Below are 21,842 nucleotides of genomic sequence, written 5' to 3'. Positions count from 1 at the left end.
GCTTATGATTATTGCAACCCCTGCCACTGTACAAGAAACTATAAACTACTGAGCAATGTGGACTAAAGTGAGCAGGCCAGAGGTCTGTATAAACCTCATAGTGTGCTCACTTATTATGAGGGGGGAGAGGGCGTGATGGTGTGATATGCTATGTGGGTATCATTTTTGTGTATATTTCTATTTTACTTATTTTCATGGTGTTCTCTTGTTGGATGAGTTATTTGCTAATTGATGAATGGCTGTTGCTGCCATCTATCAGCCCACACAACACTGTATTGTTTGCTAATATGCTAATGACACGTCGACCTAGCTTGTTGAAACAATGAGCCCCTGAGACCTTCCCCCTCCTGACCTGTGAATGAGGAGGGAGACTTTTAAAAGATCAGGGAGGTGAAACATGGATCAGTCCTGTGTGGAATGATGATGTGTTCACAGCATCTCAGAGAGAAAGAAGAGTATATGGACTATGCTATCCTCTGTCTGCTGGATTGTTGGACTTTTATCCTGTTACTGAACTGCATTTGTGTTCTCGACTATTTTATCCTTTGTGTTGTGGATCTTATATGGACATTTCGTATTTTTGCCTAAATAAAGGTCTTGGAATTATTTACTATACTCTAGCTCTGTTGATTGCGTGATACCGGAGAAGGACCCCGTGACAATGATAGTGTAAAGAAGTGAAGAAGCTGTGGTCTGTGGACACCCCTCCTGAAGACTTTATCTATTTTGTGGCCTGCTTCACTTAGCTAACCAGTGGATAAGGTAACTATTGGGGCCAGCCCATGAAGTGAGGTGTTAAATGGGCAAAAGGAACTCAGTTCCTGTTTCTTAGGCAGATAGAAAGCAAAGAAAATGGAAGACCTATGGTCCAATATTTCGCAGATAATAATTGTTTATGGGTATGAACAGGAAAAGGGAGAACACGCCAGCTCTCCAACTGAATAGACCTCAGACGGTGCAGTGTTCGAAAAAATCCTGGGGCCAATTACCAGGTGAAGCAATTAGTATAAATGAAAAGGTATCCATCTACTGTCCCCCCAAAAAACTCTATATTAAAGCCATCTTTTATTGATATGCTCTAAAAATTGTAGACTTACATAAAAATAGAAACACTTTTCCTATGCGTTTTGAGCTCCCTTAATCATAGGTTTTAACGTTAAGAGCTTTAAACGCTTGAAACGCGTCGGCCAAGTGCTTCTATTTTCATGGAATTTTACAATTTTTAGAGCATATAAAAATAGACGGCTTTACTATAGAATTTTTTTGGAGGGACAGTAGATGGATACATTTTTGTTTATACTAATTGTTTATGGGTGTTGTGTGTGAAGAAGGGAGACCATACTCGGATAGCACGTTCTAGAGTGAGCAAGTATCAAGTGGCAGAAGGATCCTTCATATCAGGAAGTGGGGACTACAGCAGACCTCATCTATGCTACACATCTCGTATCATAAGGCAATTGTCTATGCTGCGAAGATACGCGATGTGCAGCATCTGAAACAATGGATACTGGAAGCCTGTGCTAGCATTTCTTCTGCGGTGTTGCTACCAGTGTGTCAAGAGTGGGAGAAGAGGGTTGAATTGACAATCCAACACAATGGGCAGCACTTTGAACACATTTTATAAGTGGTCATAAACTTGTAAATAACTCATGAAAGAATAAAGTTATGTTAAAACAGAGCACACTATTGTTTTTCTCGTGAAATTCTCCATAAGTTTGATTGGTCACATGACCCTCCTCCCATTGAAAAAAATAAAGTTGGATCCAAAATGGCCGACTTCAAAATTTCCACCATGGTCACCACCCATCTTGAAAACTTTCCCCCTCCCATATACTAATGTGCCACAAACAGGAAGTTGATATCACCAACCATTCCCATTTTATTTTGGTGTATCCGGTATAAATGGCCCCCCTGTATATACGTTTCATCGGTCCCTGACCGGCTCTGCCAAGCGACAGCATGCGGTCTGCAGTGGCCTATCACTAAGGTAACAGACCCCCATTTCTCTATAGTGTGGAAACAACACTCGGCCAGGGTGTCCCCCGACGTTACAATAGCAGTCATAGGTATTTGTTGTCAAAAACACTTTTTTTTATTGCAAAACAACCACTATAAATATATGGCAGCAGGAATAAAGCAGGAATAAAGCAGGAATAAAGCAGGAATAAAGCAGGAATAAAGCCAGCACAATTGTGGCCACAGCCTCCAGTGGGTGCCCCTCATTATGTATAGGCTATAGAAAGTTTCACTGGGATATTATCTGTTGCACTGACCCTATGTCGCAGTGATCCTATGTCGTACTGACCCTATATGTCGCACCCTATGTGTCGTACTGACCCTATATGTCGCACCCTATGTGTCGCAGACATTCAGCCGTTTATCTTTCTGTATATCGCAATTTAAATTGAATTCGTTTCTCAGGCTGCACGGCACGGTAGGTCACGTGCTCTCCGCGTCACGTGATCTCAGCTGGCTCCCAGTTGCTACGTTGCCCCCCTCCCTGCAGCTGTCGCTGTGCTTGAAGTCTGTGATTGGTCGATTGTTTCGTCTGACGTAAGCGTAGTTTATAAGTAGGGGGGTATCGTTATTCTAATTAGACCAGCGCGGAGCAGGGCTGTGGTGAGAGCTCGGAGGATGCGGCGCTGCAGACCAGTCTGAGCCCGCCGGGAGAGCTGAAGGACGGCCGTGCAAGTTCCGCTGCAGCCCGGAAGACGGTGAGCGCCCGCTGCATATACTGTGTGTGTATATACCGGCCTGAGCGCTATCTCTGTGGTAGCCATACATAGGCTGGCACTATACAGAGCAGCCTGCCCCACAGGAGGGCAACAGTGAGGGAGGCAATGGTGCTCGGTCTTGGGGTCCCTGGCAGCATGCAGTGCCATGGTGGTAGATGGAAGGTGTGTGCAGTGTGAGGGCATCAATAGGGAGCACTGAGCCCTCTGTTCTGGGGTGCGGGACTGTGGTGGAGGGGGTGCGCGACGGGATGCGCGATTGTGGCGAGGGGTGCGTGACTGGCAGGAGGTGACTGGTGGTGAGGTGTGCATGACTGACGAGGGGTGCGCGACTGGCGGAGAAGGATGCGTGACTGGCAGGGGGGTGCGTGACTGTGGCGGGGGGGTGCGTGACTGTGGCGGGGGGGTGCGTGACTGGCGGGGGGGTGCGTGACTGTGGCAGGGGGGGTGCGTGACTGTGGCAGGGGGGGTGCGTGACTGTGGCAGGGGGGGTGCGTGACTGTGGCAGGGGGGGTGCGTGACTGTGGCAGGGGGGGTGCGTGACTGTGGCGGGGGGGTGCGTGACTGTGGCGGGGGGGGTGCGTGACTGTGGCGGGGGGGGTGCGTGACTGTGGCGGGGGGGTGCGTGACTGTGGCGGGGGGGGTGCGTGACTGTGGCGGGGGGGGGGTGCGTGACTGTGGCGGGGGGGGTGCGTGACTGTGGCGGGGGGGGTGCGTGACTGTGGCGGGGGGGTGCGTGACTGGCGGGGGGGGGGTGCGTGACTGTGGCGGGGGGGGTGCGTGACTGTGGCGGGGGGGGTGCGTGACTGTGGCGGGGGGGGTGCGTGACTGTGGCGGGGGGGTGCGTGACTGTGGCGGGGGGGGGGTGCGTGACTGGCGGGGGGGGGGGGGTGCGTGACTGTGGCGGGGGGGGGGTGCGTGAGGACGTCACATCTCCTTGTCTCCGGGGTCTGAATGATCTGATTTGGAATATTTCAGCACCTTGCGGACGGGTTGCGCGTATTTCTCTCCTCTGGCGTGTCTCTGGGTCTTTCCCAGGCGCGGCTGCTCTGGGCTGACGGTTGCTGTGGACTGCGCCCCATCACTCCTTCCCTTTGTGTCGTGCAGCGTTTCAGGGCACGTCTAATCCCGTTACATGCAGGCACATGGGCTCTGAGGCGGCTGCAGCTGTCAGCGGGATGTGTGATCTGGTGCAGGGACGTATAATGCCTTTCAGGTCCTTGTAGATTCCTTGTCTGTGGGATTTCAGGCTTCCAGATTGTTCCTATTTCTTCAGGGGGCGATAGCAGGAATGTGCGATGCGGGATTTCCTTGGGATCCAGTTACAATCTGCGCTGTGAGCTGAGGATGTATAGTGCTGAGCTCTGCTGCTGGCCTCCATCTGCTTCTACGGGATTTTGGTCTAGATCTGCCATTTTACTTAAAACTGTCGTCATAGTATGAAAAGGCAAAATTTGTTTCCTAGCAACCACACTGATCGTTTATTACAGAAGGGTCAGTAACATAATATATGTGGAAGCGGAATAGAAATCAAATCTGTTGTCACTTAGGTTTTAATGAAACAAATGTATTTACTATTATAAAGAGACAAGAAATAACAGAAATACGCGATCACTAAAGAAATCTGTAATATTGAATCAGGGCGGATCAGTGTATAGTTATCATTCAGTAACTGTCCTCTTCCCCCACAAAATATTTCATAGGACCGGCAGATGTCAATCCTCTATTTTGCAGACCACTCTTTTGGATCAGGTTCCTCATCCTCATTCTGCCAGCACTATACCTGCTGGAACCTCCCTTTTCTTCCAAGCATGCATTACATTGCCCTCTAATGACTTGCTTGTCTGAAATGGCCGGGGCATATTCTTCTTTCCTTTGAATCTTGCTTCCAGGTTATGATTGGCCAGGATCATACAGGGGGAAGTACACGCCCCCCCGTAAATAGTAACTGATAACACTCACTTGCACTTTCATTAGGTGCCAAATACTTTAATTCCTAATATCTCCATAACAAAGGGAAATTAAATAACAAAGTTTTATTCCAACAACTATTACATTGTGTCCCGTTCAATGTTTCAACAAGCAAATGTGGTAATAGGTCGTCTTTACATCTGCATAACAAGTTCAGTAAAATTGTGGGAGTTGCATTGCACTGGGTGACACGGAGTTAATCTCTGCGCAGAGCATATGTTGTCACACATTGGAAGTGCTGAGTGGAGCTTCTATAATAAGGTGCAAGAAGACTCCGCTTTTCCTCCGCGATCACTGTACGGCACCCAATGTAAACAGATTACTAGAGCAAACTCCTTATATATGTATGTAATGTGTAGTGTAAGTGTGTTGCGTTGCTTTCCAGCGCCATTCCTGTCCTCCTCGATCACTTGACCTGAAATCCGACTTTATGAAAATATAAAGTTTGTATTGTGAAATCTCGAGAGAGATCCACTGCATGTCCACAGGTTCTGGATTTGAGTTCCAAGACCCTGTTCTGGGGGTCCTCATAGTAAATGCAGCTTTACAAGAAACTGCTTGCTCAGTGAATGGTGCGCCTGATTTTGGAACCTCGTTAGATGTTTCTGTTCCTTGTAAGCATGCACTACAAGGTTAAGAAGCATTATGAAGTCTTGTTTACGGTGTGCATGTGGCAGGTGATGGTCCCAGGGGGTGACACATAAGAGTCAGCACATGACAAACAACAAGCAGAGACTTGTGATGAAGAAGAAAACAACTTGTATCACCTGAAGTTCCTAATGCTCGAGTTCTTATAGGTGATAATCCCTGGTGAGACAATATCTCTTCTCAAACTGGATTAATAAGACTTGTAATCTTTATATAGGGGCTAAAAGGGATCTGCCTGGTCTCCTGACATATCTGTTGGAATAAATACTTCTTTTCCCTGTGTTATAACAATTATGAAGCATGTTTACAAATGTTTTTTTCCTCCTACCAGTTTATGAAAATATTGACAACAGGATGTGATCAGTTGAGGAGATAGATGGACGGGAAACTTGTGTCTAATTTATATGGCTACTGTACTTTGATACAAGGAAATGTAACACTTAGTTAATTCATAAATATCCAGGAGGAATAACTGAGGAACATCTCAACAGAGTTGCATGAAAATATGCATCTGAATTATTTCAATGGAAAACAAGTGTTTACTAAAGCAGCCATATGTTAGTAATAGTGTAAGGTTTTCTTTAACAATGCCTGAAATCCCCTGGGTCATTTGTTGCAGCATATAACCCAAGCTATGGAAAAGGCTTTCCTGATCTATCAGGATCTGATAGATTAATTGGTAGAAGTATGTCGTTCCTAGCCTTGGACCCCCTTCACACTTGTATACATAGATCAGTATTGTTCATCAGTACTTAGAGTGAAACATAAACGAGAAGACACAAATGGAGAGATTTTCTCCTCTTCTGTATTTTCCTGGCATTAGCTTGCGAATACTGGTGCAAAATGCTGACTGTAATATGGGAGTATGAGTGGCCTGATTCTGCGCTTGGAGTCGTCCATAGCAGCTTTAGATTTGTTTGGTAGATTTGGCTTTCTAGGACAGTCTGCTGGTAATTAAATGAGAAGGATCAAAGCATAAGATAATATGAACTGTGCATACACTTACATAAGATGTACGAGTAAATGAAATAAAAATATAGTATATGAGTAGGTAAATAGGTCTTTTTGCATCAGTCCGGTAAATGCATGCAAACTCGCTATCAGAAAATAACCAGAGAACCAACAGAGAAAACAGAGAAGAGTTAAGACATGGATAATTAGTATTAAAATAGTAACCTTTATTAATCAAGAATGACTGTGGTGAGGTGGGCAAACAACAAGAGAGGGTGTACATAGATAAAACACCCAATAGAAAGGTAATGTATAATTACTATGTAAAACAGTGGTAAAAACAAGGAGAAACTGCCACACAGTGAGGGAAAAGAAGCCTGTGATGCAAATGATGGTGTATAATGAACCAAGGATCAAAGTAGAAAAAATAGTGGGGACTCAGGTAGTCATGTAATAAGTAAAGATATGTATGCACTGAGCTGTAGTGTCATCATGTACCTGAGTGATAGCGGAGGCTCTATCACTCAGGTACATTATGGATGTAGGATCCCCACTGATCTAATGTTAATGAACTATCCTAAGTATAGGTCAACAATCCCTTTAAATGAATGGTGTGCAGACAATAAATAGAGGCCTAAAGTACACTGGTAAATAGGGGCCTATATATTCATCTTTTTCAAAATGACAAAAAAAATGGATTGATGCAAAAGACTGTGCACCTTTCGAGATTTGTGTGCTCAAATAACTTTGACCAAGTTTCCAGACCTTAATTAGCTTGTTAGGATTATGGCTTGTTCACTATTATAGTTAGGAAAGTTCAGATGATGCAAATTTCCCAGCTTTATAAAAACTCGGCCTCCTCTAAGCTTGCACCAAAAAAATGCACTCTGAAAATGGTGGAGGCCCACAAAGCAGGAGAAGGTTTTAAGAAGGCTAAGGATTTTCAAGTTGCCCTTTCCTTAGTTCAAAACATAATTAAGAAATGGCAGATAACAGAAACTTTGAAGACCAAAATAAGGTCTGGAAGACCAAGCAAAATTTCAGTGAGCTGCTCATAGGATTGCTTGAAAAGGCAAACCAGAACCCCCGCTTGACTGCAAAAGACCTTCAGAAAGATTTAGCAGACTCTGGATTTGTGGTACATTGTTCTAGTGTCCAGAGACACCTGCACAAATATGACCTTCACAGAATAGTCATCATAAGAAAACATCTCCTGCGTCCTCACCATAAAATTCAGCATTAGATGTATGCAAAAGAACATCCAAACAAGCCTGATGCATATTTGAAACAAGTCCTGTGGACCCATGGGGTTAAAATAGAACTCTTTGGCCACAATGATCAAAGATATGTGGAGGAAAAAGGACACAGAATTTCAGAAAAAGAATATCTCGCCGACCATTAAGCATGGGGGTGGATCAATCATACTTTTGGGGTTGTGTTGCAGCCAATGGCACTAGGAACATTTCATGAGTAGAGGGAAGAATGGATTCAATGACATATCAACAAATTCTTGATGCAAACCTAACACCATCTGTTAAAAGCTGAAGTTGAAAAGAGGATGGCTCCTACAAATGGATAATGATCCTAAACACACATCAAAATACACAATAAGCCACTTCAAAAGGTGCAAGCTGAAGGCTATTCAATGGCCCTCACAGTCCCCTGATCTAAACATTATTGAAAATCTGGCTAGACCTCAAAATAGCAGAGCATGCAAGATAACCCAGGAATTTCACAGAAGTGGAAGAATTTTCCAAGGAAGAATGGATGAAAATCTCCCAAACAAGAAAAGAAAGAATCTTCTCTGGCTACGAAAAGCATTTACAAGTTAAGATACTTGTTAAAGGAGGTGCAGGGTGCCCAAACTTTTGCATCAGCCCATTTTTCTTTTTTGTAATGTTTAAAATGTCAAAGGTGAATATATAACATATATATCCTAAAATACAAAAAGAAACGTCATCTTTAACTTTGGGCCTTTTACCTTCAACTTGCTTAAAGTTACCGTAATCTGTCACCCCCTATGACCTATTGATATGGGCATACAGGTAATAGAGATGTTAAATTAGTCCTACCTGTATGCCTCATATTAATGGTCTTGTTGGAGAAAAATATTATATTCTTTCCTTATGTTAATGATTTCTTTCAGGCTCTGGGGCATGAGGTGCTTGGACAAAATCCCTGCCACCTCTGCACTATAATACTACTTCCCTCCCGTGCACGTCAGTTACGGCCCCAGAATCCCGCGCCTGCGCCCTGCACTCCCTCCACAATCTGTACCTTTTCATCCCTTCTATGGGCACTGCATCCAGGGATCTTCTGCACAGGAGCAGATTTGTAGACCTGTTTGAGGCGTGCTTGAGACTGAACAAGAGAAGTGACAGATAAGAGGTATTTTTTAAAATCATTATATTACTAAGTTTCTTCTCCGTTAGTTCTATTGATTTATTAAAAAATTAAATCTAAAAATGAAAGTGCAGCTCCTATTTAAACAATGCACTGGGGAAGCTCTGAACCTATAGTTTTCCTCCTTTCTTTTCCTTAGTAAGGTTGGTAGCCGATATGTGGCAGGCAGTCATGTTTTATTTATCCATCTGAGCACATTTCTAGCTTTCCCAGGATTTGAGTAATTGTCAGCACTGCTTCAGTTTTGCAGTACTGAGAAAACAGATGCGTTTGTCACTGCGGAGGGAAGTGACTGAGCAGCCGAGGGTCCGCTCATCGAGCTTACAATGGAATTTTCCACTGATTAAACATTGGTGTTTTGGACATGAGCCACGCAGCGTAGACAGCCCCCTCTGTGTATGTTACACTGAAGTAATAACCTGGATCACATGCTGTATTCTGACAGATAAAATATCCAATAAACTACAGTAATAAAGGAGGATTTAGACTGTTGCACTTCCTGAGAACAAGACAAATCGTACATGGTGGCTCCGCTTTCATTGGAATTTCTTTTTTAAGTTAGTAATTCCTTGAACTTCCTAAAATTCAGCTCATCATTTTGTTGAAAGGAACCTGCCGAAAGGATTCCGGCCCCCAAACCAAGCAAGATCTATGCAAGACAGTGATGGGTTCCTCATGGTTTGATGTCCTGCAGGCTCCGTATGGCATCATATGGCGTAGATGAAGGAAGAGGCTTTATAGCTTCCTTCATCTGAAGCCATGTGGGGTGGTTTGTGATGATGTCCCCGGAGCTTTAGGGCTGGGAGGAACACTGGAAGTCTTGATCTACATTGCGTTTACTTGTTCTTACTTAATGGTGTTAACCAGTGTTCCCCAACTCCAGTCCTCAAGAGCCACCAGGTTGTGTTTTCAGGATTTCCTTAGTATGGCCCAGGTGGAATTGTTGCCTGTCTAGATGATGGAATTCTCACCTGGGCAATACTGAGGAAATCCTGAAAACATGACCCGTTGGTGGCTCTTGGGGAACACTGGTGTAAGGCTGCTTTCACACTAGCGTCGGCATGGGGCCGTCGCTATGCGTCTACCGACGCACGTTGTGAAAGAAATGCCCGATGTGGGCAGCGGAAGTCGTCTTACGACGCTTCCGCTGCCCCATTGTAAGGTCCTGGGAGGAGGGGGCGGAGTTTCGGCCGCGCATGCGCGGTCGAAAATGGCGGACTCGACGCACAAAAAAAAGTTACATGTAACTTTTTTTTGTGCCGACGGTCTGCCAAAACACGACGCAACCGTCGCATGGCGATATGTTGCAATGAGTCGGTAATGTAAGTCTATGGGGAAAAAACACATCCTGCAGACAACTTTGCAGGATGCGTTTTTTCTCCTAAACGACGCATTGCGACGTTCAGCAAACAACGCTAGTGTGAAAGTAGCCTAAACAGTACATGGTGCACCCAAGTTCTAATAGCTGAGCGATAAGAAGACACCAGTGTTCTAAATGGCACACTGCAAATATTAGAGGAGTTGCCCCCTTCCCATCTGTAGAAACATCACTACTCTTTGTTTTTGGGTTTTTGTTGTATGATGCTGAGCTACAATATGTTGCATGGTCCATGGACTTGAATGGTGTCTCTTCTGTGGGAAAAAGTAACCTTTCTATGTAATGTCATACACCTCCTATAGGTCTGTTTAAGGTAAAGCATGTCCAAAAGACAACGTACATGGGTGGTAATTTTTGTAATAGCTGGAGAGTCACAGGTTGGGAAGACACTATCAATCACCAGTGGCGCTCTCTTCCTCCCAGTCTTTATAATGGGTGTAGATTCGGAGCTGCTGCATGTCAGGTGGGACTGTTACAATGCTGATACAGCCATAATGAAATGTGTAGTGTTCATGTACCATCCTATTAAAACCGGACACTTGTGTTATACCTGCCTGTTCCTCAGCAGCTGCCCTGTCCCGTGTGCGGTAGTGTCATCTCAATGCCTGACGTCAGATTGGATACCGCATAAACCCTTTTAGTATGGAATGGCACATTGTCTGAAAGATCTGGTACAAGTAGATTCCCATGTGGTGGTGTTCTTCACATATAATGCCCAATTTAAAGGTTGGCACTACCAGGATCAGATTTGGCTGAAGGTAAAGAACTAAGGGCTCAACTAGACCTCTGCGAAAAACTGATTGTCTTGGACTTTGATCAGAATTTTTGGTTTGAGTGTCGTCAGTTTTTCTCGTACGTGGAGAAAAAAAAGCTTCACCTTCTCCTTGCTGACAGTCCATGAAAATCGGACCGCACTCGGAAGTCATCCGAGTGCAGTCTGATAAACCCCCGCTCCCCCCCCCCCAGACCCTTAGACTTGCGTTATTGATTTTGATCTGACCCTCAGTCCACAAAAAAATCACGGCCATGTAATTGGCCCCATAGACTATCACAGGTATGAGTGCGATCTGTGAAAAAAGCATGTCTGAAGATATTGGATGTCTGAATGAGCCCTTAGAGATGGCACGGAATCTAACTTGTGTGTATGGTATGTAAAAGCCTAGTACTCGCTACATGCTTTCTAAGGCTTAGGGTCAATTACCGCTCACTACTGGATGTATTGATTTTTTTCTGCAGTTAAGAGTAAAAATAAGAGGTGTAGAATATTGATTCTGGGGTAATCTAAAGCTGTGGTTTCCATGTATATAATGAATTACTGCCAGGATTCTAAGGAGCTGCGAGGTTTTGTTATTTTATTCATGCAGTGAGGATCTTGATGCATGTATTACTCTCATCCTTACAGGAATGTGTATATTTATGGAGTAAAACAAGACATAATCTGTTGTATCCAAGAATTACACGTTAGAAATAAACCTTTGAAATGGAGCTTTTTTTTTTATAGGTATTTGCTACATCACCCTACAGGCCTTCCCATGCCGGCTTGTGTAACACCTATATTAAAAAAATCATACAACTTTTTACATCCATGCAATAGGGCTATGGGCAGTGAGCCTATCCTCAGACTCACCACTTTCCCCGACTCCACAGCACTGATCACTACTGAGCATGTGCATAAAGTGCGGCACAGATTCATCTCTATGACTCCGACTCAATAGCACTGGTCACTACTGAACATGTGCATAAAGTGCAGCACAGATTCATCTCAACTAAAAGCCGAGATCCTTAGGTCAGGAACAGAACAGACATTTATAGGACACTTCATAACTTTCCCAAATTGTTATGGAAACTTTTACAGCACATCCTACACTGAACCCAATGTAGTAGCACATGTAAAAATGGTGCTATAAAAATGTCTAATAATAATAAGCTACCGTATATATTTAAGGATTTGGAGTCGGTCCATTTTATTCCGACTCTACCAATATGGAAACAGACTCCAACTCCACAGCTCTGCTATGCCTTAATTCTACATAGAGAATGAGAAAATGTGCTGCACCACTTACTGTAGTGATCCCAAGGTCTGATGTAGGGAAAATGGACTTTCCACTGTGTTAGAGTACTAATAGCCAGGGCTCTGGAGTCGGAAGTTTGGCTTGCCGACTCCACAGCCCTGCAAATGGTACGACAACAGTAAATTACAATGCTTACTTCCATATCATACTTCATATAAAACAATAGATGCCGTATATATTACCATAACCTCTCTATAAACACTGTATAATTACAGAATTATACTAACCCCAACATAGTGCACAATACAGTGTCATAATGCTCGGAATAAAAAATCACATGCAGATGGCGCTCTAAGAGCACACCAGTCTCCCACAGGTCCCAGTCCATCCTAATGTTCAGATTTGTCATACCATCATTCATATTTATTATTATATCGGAGGGTCCACATGTTGAGTTGGGGGTCACCACAGCTGAAGAGCATTGGGTTTATTATGAGTTCTCCAAAGACAAGAAAGTCTTCATTAAGCCACAACATCAGCACTTGGCAAGGAAACAATGGCTATAAATCTGGATCTGTCTGCCAAGGAGTAGGACTGAAAGCTTTCCCTTCATGGCAATGAGCGGATACAGCCCTACACGGTGTCTTGACGACTTTTTTTTTTTTTCACGCCTGTGAATACTCTGACCTCTGACTCTTCTGCTCAGTCTTTTTGATCTAACTATGAATTGCATTTTTTGAAAGGCCCAGAAGGCACAAAGTGATTATTAAAAATCCCAGGTGCTGCAGATGTGTGTGGTTGTGTTGGGTGTTTTTTGTAGTATTTGTGATGTGTGTGTGTGTGTATATATGGTTAATGGATGATCTGGGCAGGGTGGAACATATGGTCAGGGCTGGTCTTTTAATGAAGATGTCCTTGCTGTGCAGATTAGTGGCTCTGGGGTATGTTTCACTGTGTCGATTTCTCATTAGGACTCAAATTGCCCCCATACACATAGCTAAGTTGGCCAAAACCTAAAAATGTTGGCCTTACCAGTTGGGCCTCTTGTATAGATTCGTCCTGAGTGACTCCCCTCGAAGAAGGATTGGCAATATTTAATTTCCGCATATTGTATCCCAGGGGTCTCAATCTCGGCTGGGTATGTGGGTCGCACATAGAAAAAATTAGAATTTAATGGGCTATATTTCTTGCAGGATGAGATTACCGGTACATTTTTGGTGATACCATTTTTTTCTAAACTCCTTCCGATCATTATTTAATTTTTTTTTTTTTACATTTTTGACTTGTTTAATTTTTTCAAATGGCATTAATTGTATGGGTTATGGTACAGTTACCGGTATATAGCTTGTGGCGATAACAAACATGTACTTTTTGTATACTTTTGCTTGTACATAAACAGCATTTTTAGTGGCAATTTTTTTTTCACACTTTAATTTGAAACTTTTTTTTTTTGTCCACCAGTTTTCCTCATACAGTACTGGTTATCATCCTGTAGTAATTTGCCCCATCCTTTTCTTCATCTTTCAGCAATGTCCCCCATCCTGGTCTCCATCTTGTAGTAATGTCCCCCAGCCGACCCCTATATAGCAGCAGTGGCCCCCCAGCTTGGTCCACAACTTGCAGTAATGGTCCCCCAGCCGCCTGGTCCCCATCTTAAAGTAATGGTCCCGCAGCCTGGTCCCCATCTTGCAGTAGCTGTCCCCCAGCCTGGTCCTCATCTTGTAGTAATGGCCCCCAGCCTGGTCCCCATCTTAATGGTCCCCCAGCCTGGTCCCCATCTTGCAGTAACGGTCCCCCAGCCTGGTCCCCATCTTGCAGTAACGGTCCCCCAGCCTGGTCCCCATCTTGCAGTAACGGTCCCCCAGGCTGGTCCCCATCTTGCAGTAACGGGCCCCCAGCCTGGTTCCCGTCTTGCAGTGACGGTCCCCGTCTTGCAGTGACGGTCCCCGTCTTGCAGTGACGGTCCCCGTCTTGCAGTGACGGTCCCCGTCTTGCAGTGACGGTCCCCGTCTTGCAGTGACGGTCCCCGTCTTGCAGTGACGGTCCCCGTCTTGCAGTGACGGTCCCCCAGCCTGGTCCCCGTCTTGCAGTGACGGTCCCTATCTTGCAGTGACGGTCCCCCAGCCTGGTCCCCATCTTGCAGGGATGGCCCCCTTTGTACTGTTCTTCACATACACATTTAAAGAAGTCCTTCTCACCTGTCTTCTGCTTCCTTGGCAAACGGCGTCCTCTTCTCCTCCCACAGCTGGGGCAGTGCATGGCAGTTACATCGTATGCTGCCCGCCCCACCATGCCATCTACCTCTGATTAGCTGCTGGCTACTATTGGTATTGTAGTGCAGAGACCAGCTCTCTGCACCGCCATACATTTCAATTGAATGTGCGGCCGTGGCCCCGTGGACCAGGACACATCGTTGCGGGAGGTCACGTACCTGCGGGCAGCATTCGGCACACGGGCCTCGTGTCTGAGACCCCTGCTCTACCCTTTATCACAGCATATAAGCTGCCGTCGGATGTTTGGCCGTGTCCTACTTGCCACTGAGAGCACATGCATGCTTGTCCAAATTGAGTGTGCATTACTATGAAGTTGGGGTCAGGAGGAATAGCGGTCAACTGAATGCGACTGTCTGATAACCAGCAGGTTTACTGGATGTGTCTTGGTTTAAAAGGACAATGTACCTGAAGTAGTATGGAAACCTAAGGAACTGGGCACTGGACTTTTTAAAAACTGGTTTCATAAAGGTCCGGCACTGCACGACATTCTGTGCCGAGTGGTTGGATATCTTCAGATGGCGCTCTGCCCACAATCTGTTGGCATTTGATGTAGATGAGCCCTCCCAAACCATATGTAGGGGATGTCAGTGAAAGGGAGTTGCAGGCAGAAAAGTGGAGCTGAGCGCGGGGCCGGAGACACGAATCAGACTGCTTAACACTTTTTTCCATGCAGAACGGCACCTTTGTAAACTATTTTTCAAAGGTATGATGTGTGCAGCTGTGGGCCATGGTTACAGGTTTACAGGGACATGTATTAGATGGCAGCATTTTATGAATGGAATTTTTAGACCTATTTACTTATAGGAGAGTATTTGTGTCTGAAATGTTCCAATAAAGGTTGTTAGAGAGAGCAGCCATTAATGTGCCTCGATCTCTGATGTCATTAGTCCGTGATGAGCATTATTAGTGTGAATGGCGGACTGGTCTGACGCTGCTATGTTCAGGATGGGCTGTGATCTGTTCTGGAGCCTCTGGCATCATAACTGTAAATGCTATATCCAAGACATCCATGATAAACCCTCATTGTGACCACGTCCATCTCTCCACCATCAGTAATTTATTCTTTTTTTCTCTGCAGAGTTTCCCATCTCATTGGATTAAAGGCTGAAGACTTGAACTTCTCCACCTAACCCCAGCCATGTCTATCATGGACCATAATCCCACCACCGGCGTGGTTACAGTCATTGTTATTCTCATCGCCATTGCAGCCCTCGGTGCCTTAATTCTGGGTTGCTGGTGTTACCTTCGTTTGCAAAAGCTCAGCCAGTCCGAGGATGAGGAAAGCATCGTTGGAGAAGGGGAGACCAAAGAGCCTTTTCTCTTGGTTCAGTATTCTGCTAAAGGCCCTCTGGTGGAGAAGAAAGCCAAGCTGACACCCAATGGCACGGAGACACATAGCTAGGTCTCCATATCCCTCCAGCCACCATGCGTGAAGAAAGCAGAACTGATACTGTGAAAATAATAGACCCGTGTACTGTTCGGATGGCGAGATTCCTCCGGAGCAGCCCGTCTCTAGCTGATGACACTGCATGCGCGCAGTGCTTTCCTACAATCCTCCATGTTCATACCTTGTGTTACTTGAATGTGCTTCATCGTGCTTTTATAGACTACACCCCCTGGAATGTGAACGTCCTCTGCCTCATCCAGTGTACATAACCTAAAGTTTTATAAATGTCCAGCTGATTTAATGTATTAATTTGCAGATGACCCCATTTAAAGGGTAAGGTTGTATTTTTTTCCATTAACCATGTCTAACCCACTGATGAATTCTTACATGGCGAACCTGGACTTTTCTTATGGATCTACACACTACAAACTCTTGTCCTTTAGGAAGGAAAAAGGGGGTACACCATGCTGTGTTGGATTTGTTGAATTTAGCTTTATCACTGCAGTGACCCTGCCACTTCCGGTAGACCTCCAAATGGAGCCTGTGATCGGGAAAATGCCTTACAAGACATGTGCCAGGAGGCTCCAGGAGAGGATGCGGCAGAAGAGCATTTAGAGATTTTATTTTTGTATAATGATGAAATGAGCATTTTAGATTTTCATGACGATTCCTACATTTGTATGTTTGTCCTCATTGTCATAAATTATTGTCCTGATGAATAATGTACAGTGTTTTTACCTAGAACTGTCATTTCTTAGTATGTAGTGCAAAGTAAGAGTTGGCAAATGCCACTTACAGTACCGCAATTATCCTTAATAGTCTAAAGTTGGAGTGAATTTGGTTCTTTTGGTACCAAATGACTTTCTTGATAGGCTCCATTTATGTATATTGCTAGTTGGGTCTGTACCCATCCACTAAAGAAAATTCAGTCACTTGGCCAATGTCACAATGACTTCTGTACTGGGAATGAATGGCCGATACTCTAAGGAAGCTGGTGCAGGTATGGTTAGCTTATGCTATACAGGATTTTATGGCCACCTTCCAATTTTGGAGTAATTATGGATACATTTTAGCATGGTCCCTCACCTATTGCATTGGCATGAATCAAGATGCAAGCTTCTGGTTTTCTTTTGAGGTCCATACACCCTAGTAAGACAATTTAGGCAGGCGTTGACATTATTAGATAGCCCCTTCCATAATGGGCTCCGCTCATTTTAATACAACCACAAGAAAATAGAGCACAAATGTCCCAAACATCGTGTATAAAAAGTTCATTTATTGAAAAGATTGTACAAAGAATATTCCAAATATATATCTACATGCTAAATGCATCAAGAGACTTAAAACGGAGGAAATCTGAGGTAGACAGCGGCTCAGAGAGGACAAAACAATACACCCCAAGGAAACACACACCCAATATCTAATCTATATAGAGGCACACCGGCTTTTAACAATCCATGAAATTAAACAATACAGCGATCAACTCTAAGCCCATTGAGCCCCAGGATAAATTCAAGAGAGTTCCAAGGATGTATGCTTACCCATTATAGTCAGGGGGATGTCCCCACCTCGCCCCGCAGCCCTCCACTCATTTTAATGCGGATCATGCAGTCTATTAGGAAGTAATTAGCAGGACAACTCGGTAGTTGAAGGGTGGATAGATCGAAATTGTGTTTTTGAGTGTCTGTCCACCCCCAACAGCCATCTTCTAGGCAAAGTCATCATTGTATTCCCTACATTGTGGACTCTGGAATATAAGCAATGATAAAAACGCAGACTAGACATTTTTGCAATACGCTGACACTGTATGAGTTCAGGTTTGTATGTTTTTATTAGTGATTAGCGCAAGTGCTCGTCACTCCAGTTTGCCGAGGGTGCTTGAGTGACCTGTTTGAGTCCCCGCGGCTGCACGTTTCGCAGCTTGTTAAACAACCACAAAACATGCTGGGATTGCCCGTGTTTGTCAGGCAATCCCCACGTTTTGTGGCTATAAAATATGCAGCTGCAAGGATTGGAACAAGTCACTCGAGCACCCGTGATACCTCGGTGCATACCAGAGCACCCTAAGCAACCTGGAGTAACGAGCCTATGCACTCATCACTAGCTTTTATCTAAAGACTGTCACCCCTACTAAATCAGGTTTCTTTTACCTGTAATTTTGATGTACGCATTTCCTTTAGATTGAAATTTAAAACATAAATGAAAGTGAAATATCTTATTCTGTGTGATCCTGCATCCCAGGAGCAAAGGTCTGGCGTTTCAAAAACCAGTCTTGATGAAGGGCGTGCGGGAATAAGATGTGCTGTATTAATTATCAAATTAATTTTGTCAGTGGTGCGTGCCTTACTGAGTATCTCCAGAAGAAAAAGGTTATTCCAGTCCAGACCTTGGGCGTTACTTTGGTGGAGCTGGCTGAAAATGCCAAAAGTTGCTACATTTTGGCGCAACTACAGGTTCACAAAAATGTGACTTTAAGTGTTTTGCGCTAGTTTTTATGCATTGGGGCCTAAGTGCTGGCACAAGGCTGAGATGCCATGCGATCATACGAAGTATCTAGCACATGGTGCCTACTGCTCACCAGACAGCATGGGGATAGACACTGGCACAGTCACTTATCAAAATGTGCAAATAGTACATACCACGAGCCACATTTAAATATTATTTTTTTTATTTTTGCACAGGGATTGTCAAGGGGAAACTCTTGCATAGAAAGGCAGAGGGTTTATCACGCACCAACGTATGGCAAAAATTTGGAGCTAAATTTTGGAGCAAAGATTGATCCAGACATAAGCCAAACACAATGTAGTGCACGTTTACACAAGTATCTAGTCTAAATGTATTCTACATACAATACAGTTCTATATACAATTGTATATGGAGGTAGCTACTCCTAGTTGGCACCTGTTCACATTAGCATGGAAGTGCCAGTCAGTCTTTTTGTCATTGTATGTTAGCTTTCTGACTGAGCACGCCGCCCTTCAGCATGTGGTGGATTTTAATTGCAGTAGAGTGCTGCCTACCCATAAAATCAGACATATAAGAGGTTTTCACATTTACCCAGGAATTCAGACTTCAATCTTAGGCTACGTTCACATTTGCGTTGTGTGCCGCTGCGTCGGCGACGCAACGCAAACAAAAACGCAACAAAACGCACGCTAAAACGCTGCGTTTTGCGACGCATGCGTCCTTTTTCGCCGAAAGTTGGACGCAAAAAAAGCAACTTGCTGCGTTCTCTGCGCCCAACGCTTGCGGCCAAAAAAACGCATGCGTCGCAAAACGCAGCACAACGCATGTCCATGCGCCCCCATGTTAAATATAGGGGAGCATGACGCATGCGGCGACGCTGCGGCGCCGAACGCTAATGTGAACGTAGACTTAGAGAGGTATTCACATAAGACACATTAGGACCCATCAGTTTTGAGGCCACCTTGTCGTTGGTTGGTGGGCATGCTTGAATTGGCAAAATTATGTGCTAAGCGTCTCATTTTTTCCTAGTATCCAGAAGCCGTATTGCTATTCATATATCATATAGTTCACATTTGACATGCTTTAGCACTACAGAGTGCAACTTTTTTTTGTTTATTGATTTTTGGCACCTGGTTAGAGAAGGCAGGGTTTTTAGAAAATTGGGAAATTTGCATCACCTGGCCTTTCCTAACGATGATGGTGAACAAGCCATAACCCAGACAGGCTAATTAAGGTCTGAAACCTTGGTCAAAGTTATCTGAGCACACAAATCTCCAAGGGTGCCCAAACTTTTGCATTGGTTCATTTTGTAACTTTTAAAATGAAAATGACACTTTTTTTTTTTGCGTAAAATGCTTTAGGCCTTTTTAGATATAATTTAATCTTCAACTTACCTGTTCACAGTAACAGTATTTGTCACCAGGGGTGCCCAAACTTACATGCCAATGCAGTCTCTTGAGTTCAGTACTTGCCTAAATTTCAGCTTGTGGCACCTGCACAGCCCAGAATGTGCTGAATGTATGACCAGGCCTGTTAATAAATGTAGCCCACCCTATTCCAGCACGCTTGTTCAGGACTGGTGTATAAAATGCAGGTATTAATAAATTCCCCCACAAAAGATCGAGATCCCATGCCCCAAATGTAAACCAATGCTTTATAGACAGATGCTTTTCCTTTTTCCTCACCAATCCATTTTCCAATGGTATTTCCTATTTACATTGATCTCTTGAATTAAATGACACTATTATACCTTGTAAAATAAAGTAGATTTTTGCAGGAGTTACAGTCCAGTACAGTTGATAGATTAATGCCAATAGATGGTATGACCATCACGACTTCCTCCTGTAGAATTAGGCTTTCCGTTTGATGTGACGTGTAGAGCGCATCTTACAGTTCTCAGTAGTACTTAGATCTGGTTATAATTGTGCCATATGAAGATTGTGCAAAAAAGCCATAACAATAAACTTACATTGAAACACAAGACTGGACCATTTCTTCACAAATGTGCGTTGTTCACATTAAGCATTCTCTTATCCCTATTCTCCTTCTTCTGCATATAAAATATTCACATAAGGAAGAATTAAATATAAATGAAGAAACCGTCACACAGGATAAGCGTGTACCGCTATAACACTGCATGCAGCATGCGGGGCGCTTACATATAAAATACTGTAGAACTGGGCAGCTTGAGTCTAGGCTAATGCAACTAGATGTGGAGAAGGTTTCGCCATATGGTACCTCTGGAGTAGTTGTACCAATTCTGTACAGTTTTCTAGCAGGTCCCAATAAGAGAATGTCTAAAAAAAATAAAAAGCCTATTTGTTTAATTGTTATGGTTTACAATATTTAAAGGGAATATATCAGTAAGATCTACCCATCTAAGCAGTCTATACGGACGTGTAGGTCATAGGAAGCGGAATCAAATGATACCTGTGATCTGATCTTTTATTCCAGAGAAATCTACATTTTTCATAATGTAAATGAGCTGTTAAGATCTATGGGCTGGACATAGATCTTCCTGAGAATCTGGTAATTCCCCCTTTTATTTAAAATAATCTCTGGAGGCAGATTCTTGAGAATATCTATCTGCCTGTAGTTCTCAAAGGGAACCAGGCATCAAGAATTGCAGTCCAATCTGCAGACAGCAGGTTATAGGGGTATATTGGAGCTAAGTAACTTGATAAATAGTTTTATGAGATTTTTTTTCTTTACTCACATACATGGCGCCATTAATGCCACAGCGCTTTACAGACGTTATCATCACTGTCCCCATTGGGGCTCACAATCAAAAACCCCTATCATTATGTGTTTGGAGTGTGAGAGGAAGCCGGAGGAAACCCTCGCAAACACAGGGAGAACATACAAACTCCTTGCAATGTCCCTGGTAGGATTTAAACCCAGGACCCCACGCTGCAGTGCCAACCACTAAGATTCCGTGTAACCTGTTTTTTGTTCATTTAATCCTCAGTGCCTCCTGGGCGTTTGGTCCTATCAGTGTGACTGACAGCTATCTCTCCTTTCATACTTGTACACAGAAAGCTGTCAGTCACTGATAAGACCTCCGACTGGACTAGAATCCGAGAAAGAGCAGACTCTTCTCACAAAACTATATATGTCTACTCTTCTGTACAACGTGCTGCCTGCAGATTGGACTTAATTTCATGGTGACCGGTTCCCTTTGAGAATTAAGATACAGATATTCTTAAAAATCTGCCTTGATCTTACTGACCGTTTACTTTTAAGAATTCATTACCTTTAAATGTCCTGATGTATAAATTAACTCCTACACGCCGACTGCCTGTTCTGTACAGATCATTTCTCAGGAGTCGTCTCATCACTAGGGATAGAACAAGCCAAGAAAACTCTGCCACAGAAGTCAATGAGGCTGCTGTAATGCAGACAGTGTCGCTCCTGTTAGCGGCAACAATTGAGGAAAGATTCCTGCTCCCCACAATTGTGTAGAAAATCTAATCTGAAAGTAGTAACCTATACACACATACCCCAAACCTTTTTTAACCGAAAATAAGATGCCATGTTAAAGCCACGTCATACACATTCCAGTTAACCTAAACCCCCGTATTAAAGCAAATTAAAGGCAGAATTCCATTTCCCACCACAAAT

At 43.9% G+C, this 21,842-nt stretch overlaps 1 protein-coding gene across 3 annotated transcripts; it reads left to right on the top strand.

The window, feature by feature from the left end:
• Positions 1-492: 492 nt before the first annotated feature.
• Positions 493-20,534, top strand: SNN (stannin). 3 transcript variants are annotated; one of them, XR_013218202.1, is made up of 3 exons: positions 493-2,714; positions 15,447-18,837; positions 19,135-20,534. XR_013218202.1 is itself a non-coding variant. In XM_077275183.1 (2 exons), the coding sequence occupies exon 2, from the start codon at positions 15,507-15,509 to the stop codon at positions 15,768-15,770; it is 264 nt and encodes an 87-aa protein (XP_077131298.1). In that variant the 5' UTR covers positions 493-2,714; positions 15,447-15,506; the 3' UTR covers positions 15,771-16,481. The 3 variants fall into 3 exon arrangements, 2 of the variants coding, with proteins under 2 accessions (XP_077131298.1, XP_077131299.1); XM_077275183.1 differs by lacking the exon at positions 19,135-20,534 and having other exon boundaries at positions 15,447-16,481; XM_077275184.1 differs by lacking the exon at positions 19,135-20,534 and having other exon boundaries at positions 493-2,738; positions 15,447-16,481.
• The last annotated feature ends 1,308 nt before the right edge of the window (positions 20,535-21,842 follow it).

The sequence above is a fragment of the Ranitomeya variabilis genome, chromosome 7 (genome assembly GCF_051348905.1).
Source record: "Ranitomeya variabilis isolate aRanVar5 chromosome 7, aRanVar5.hap1, whole genome shotgun sequence".
NCBI classification, from domain to species: domain Eukaryota; kingdom Metazoa; phylum Chordata; class Amphibia; order Anura; family Dendrobatidae; genus Ranitomeya; species Ranitomeya variabilis.
This window is presented reverse-complemented; position numbering and strand designations above follow the sequence as displayed.

Excerpts from the sequence above, each read along its gene's own strand:
- SNN (XM_077275183.1), top strand. The coding sequence starts at position 15,507 with ATGTCTATCATGGACCATAATCCCACCACCGGCGTGGTTACAGTCATT.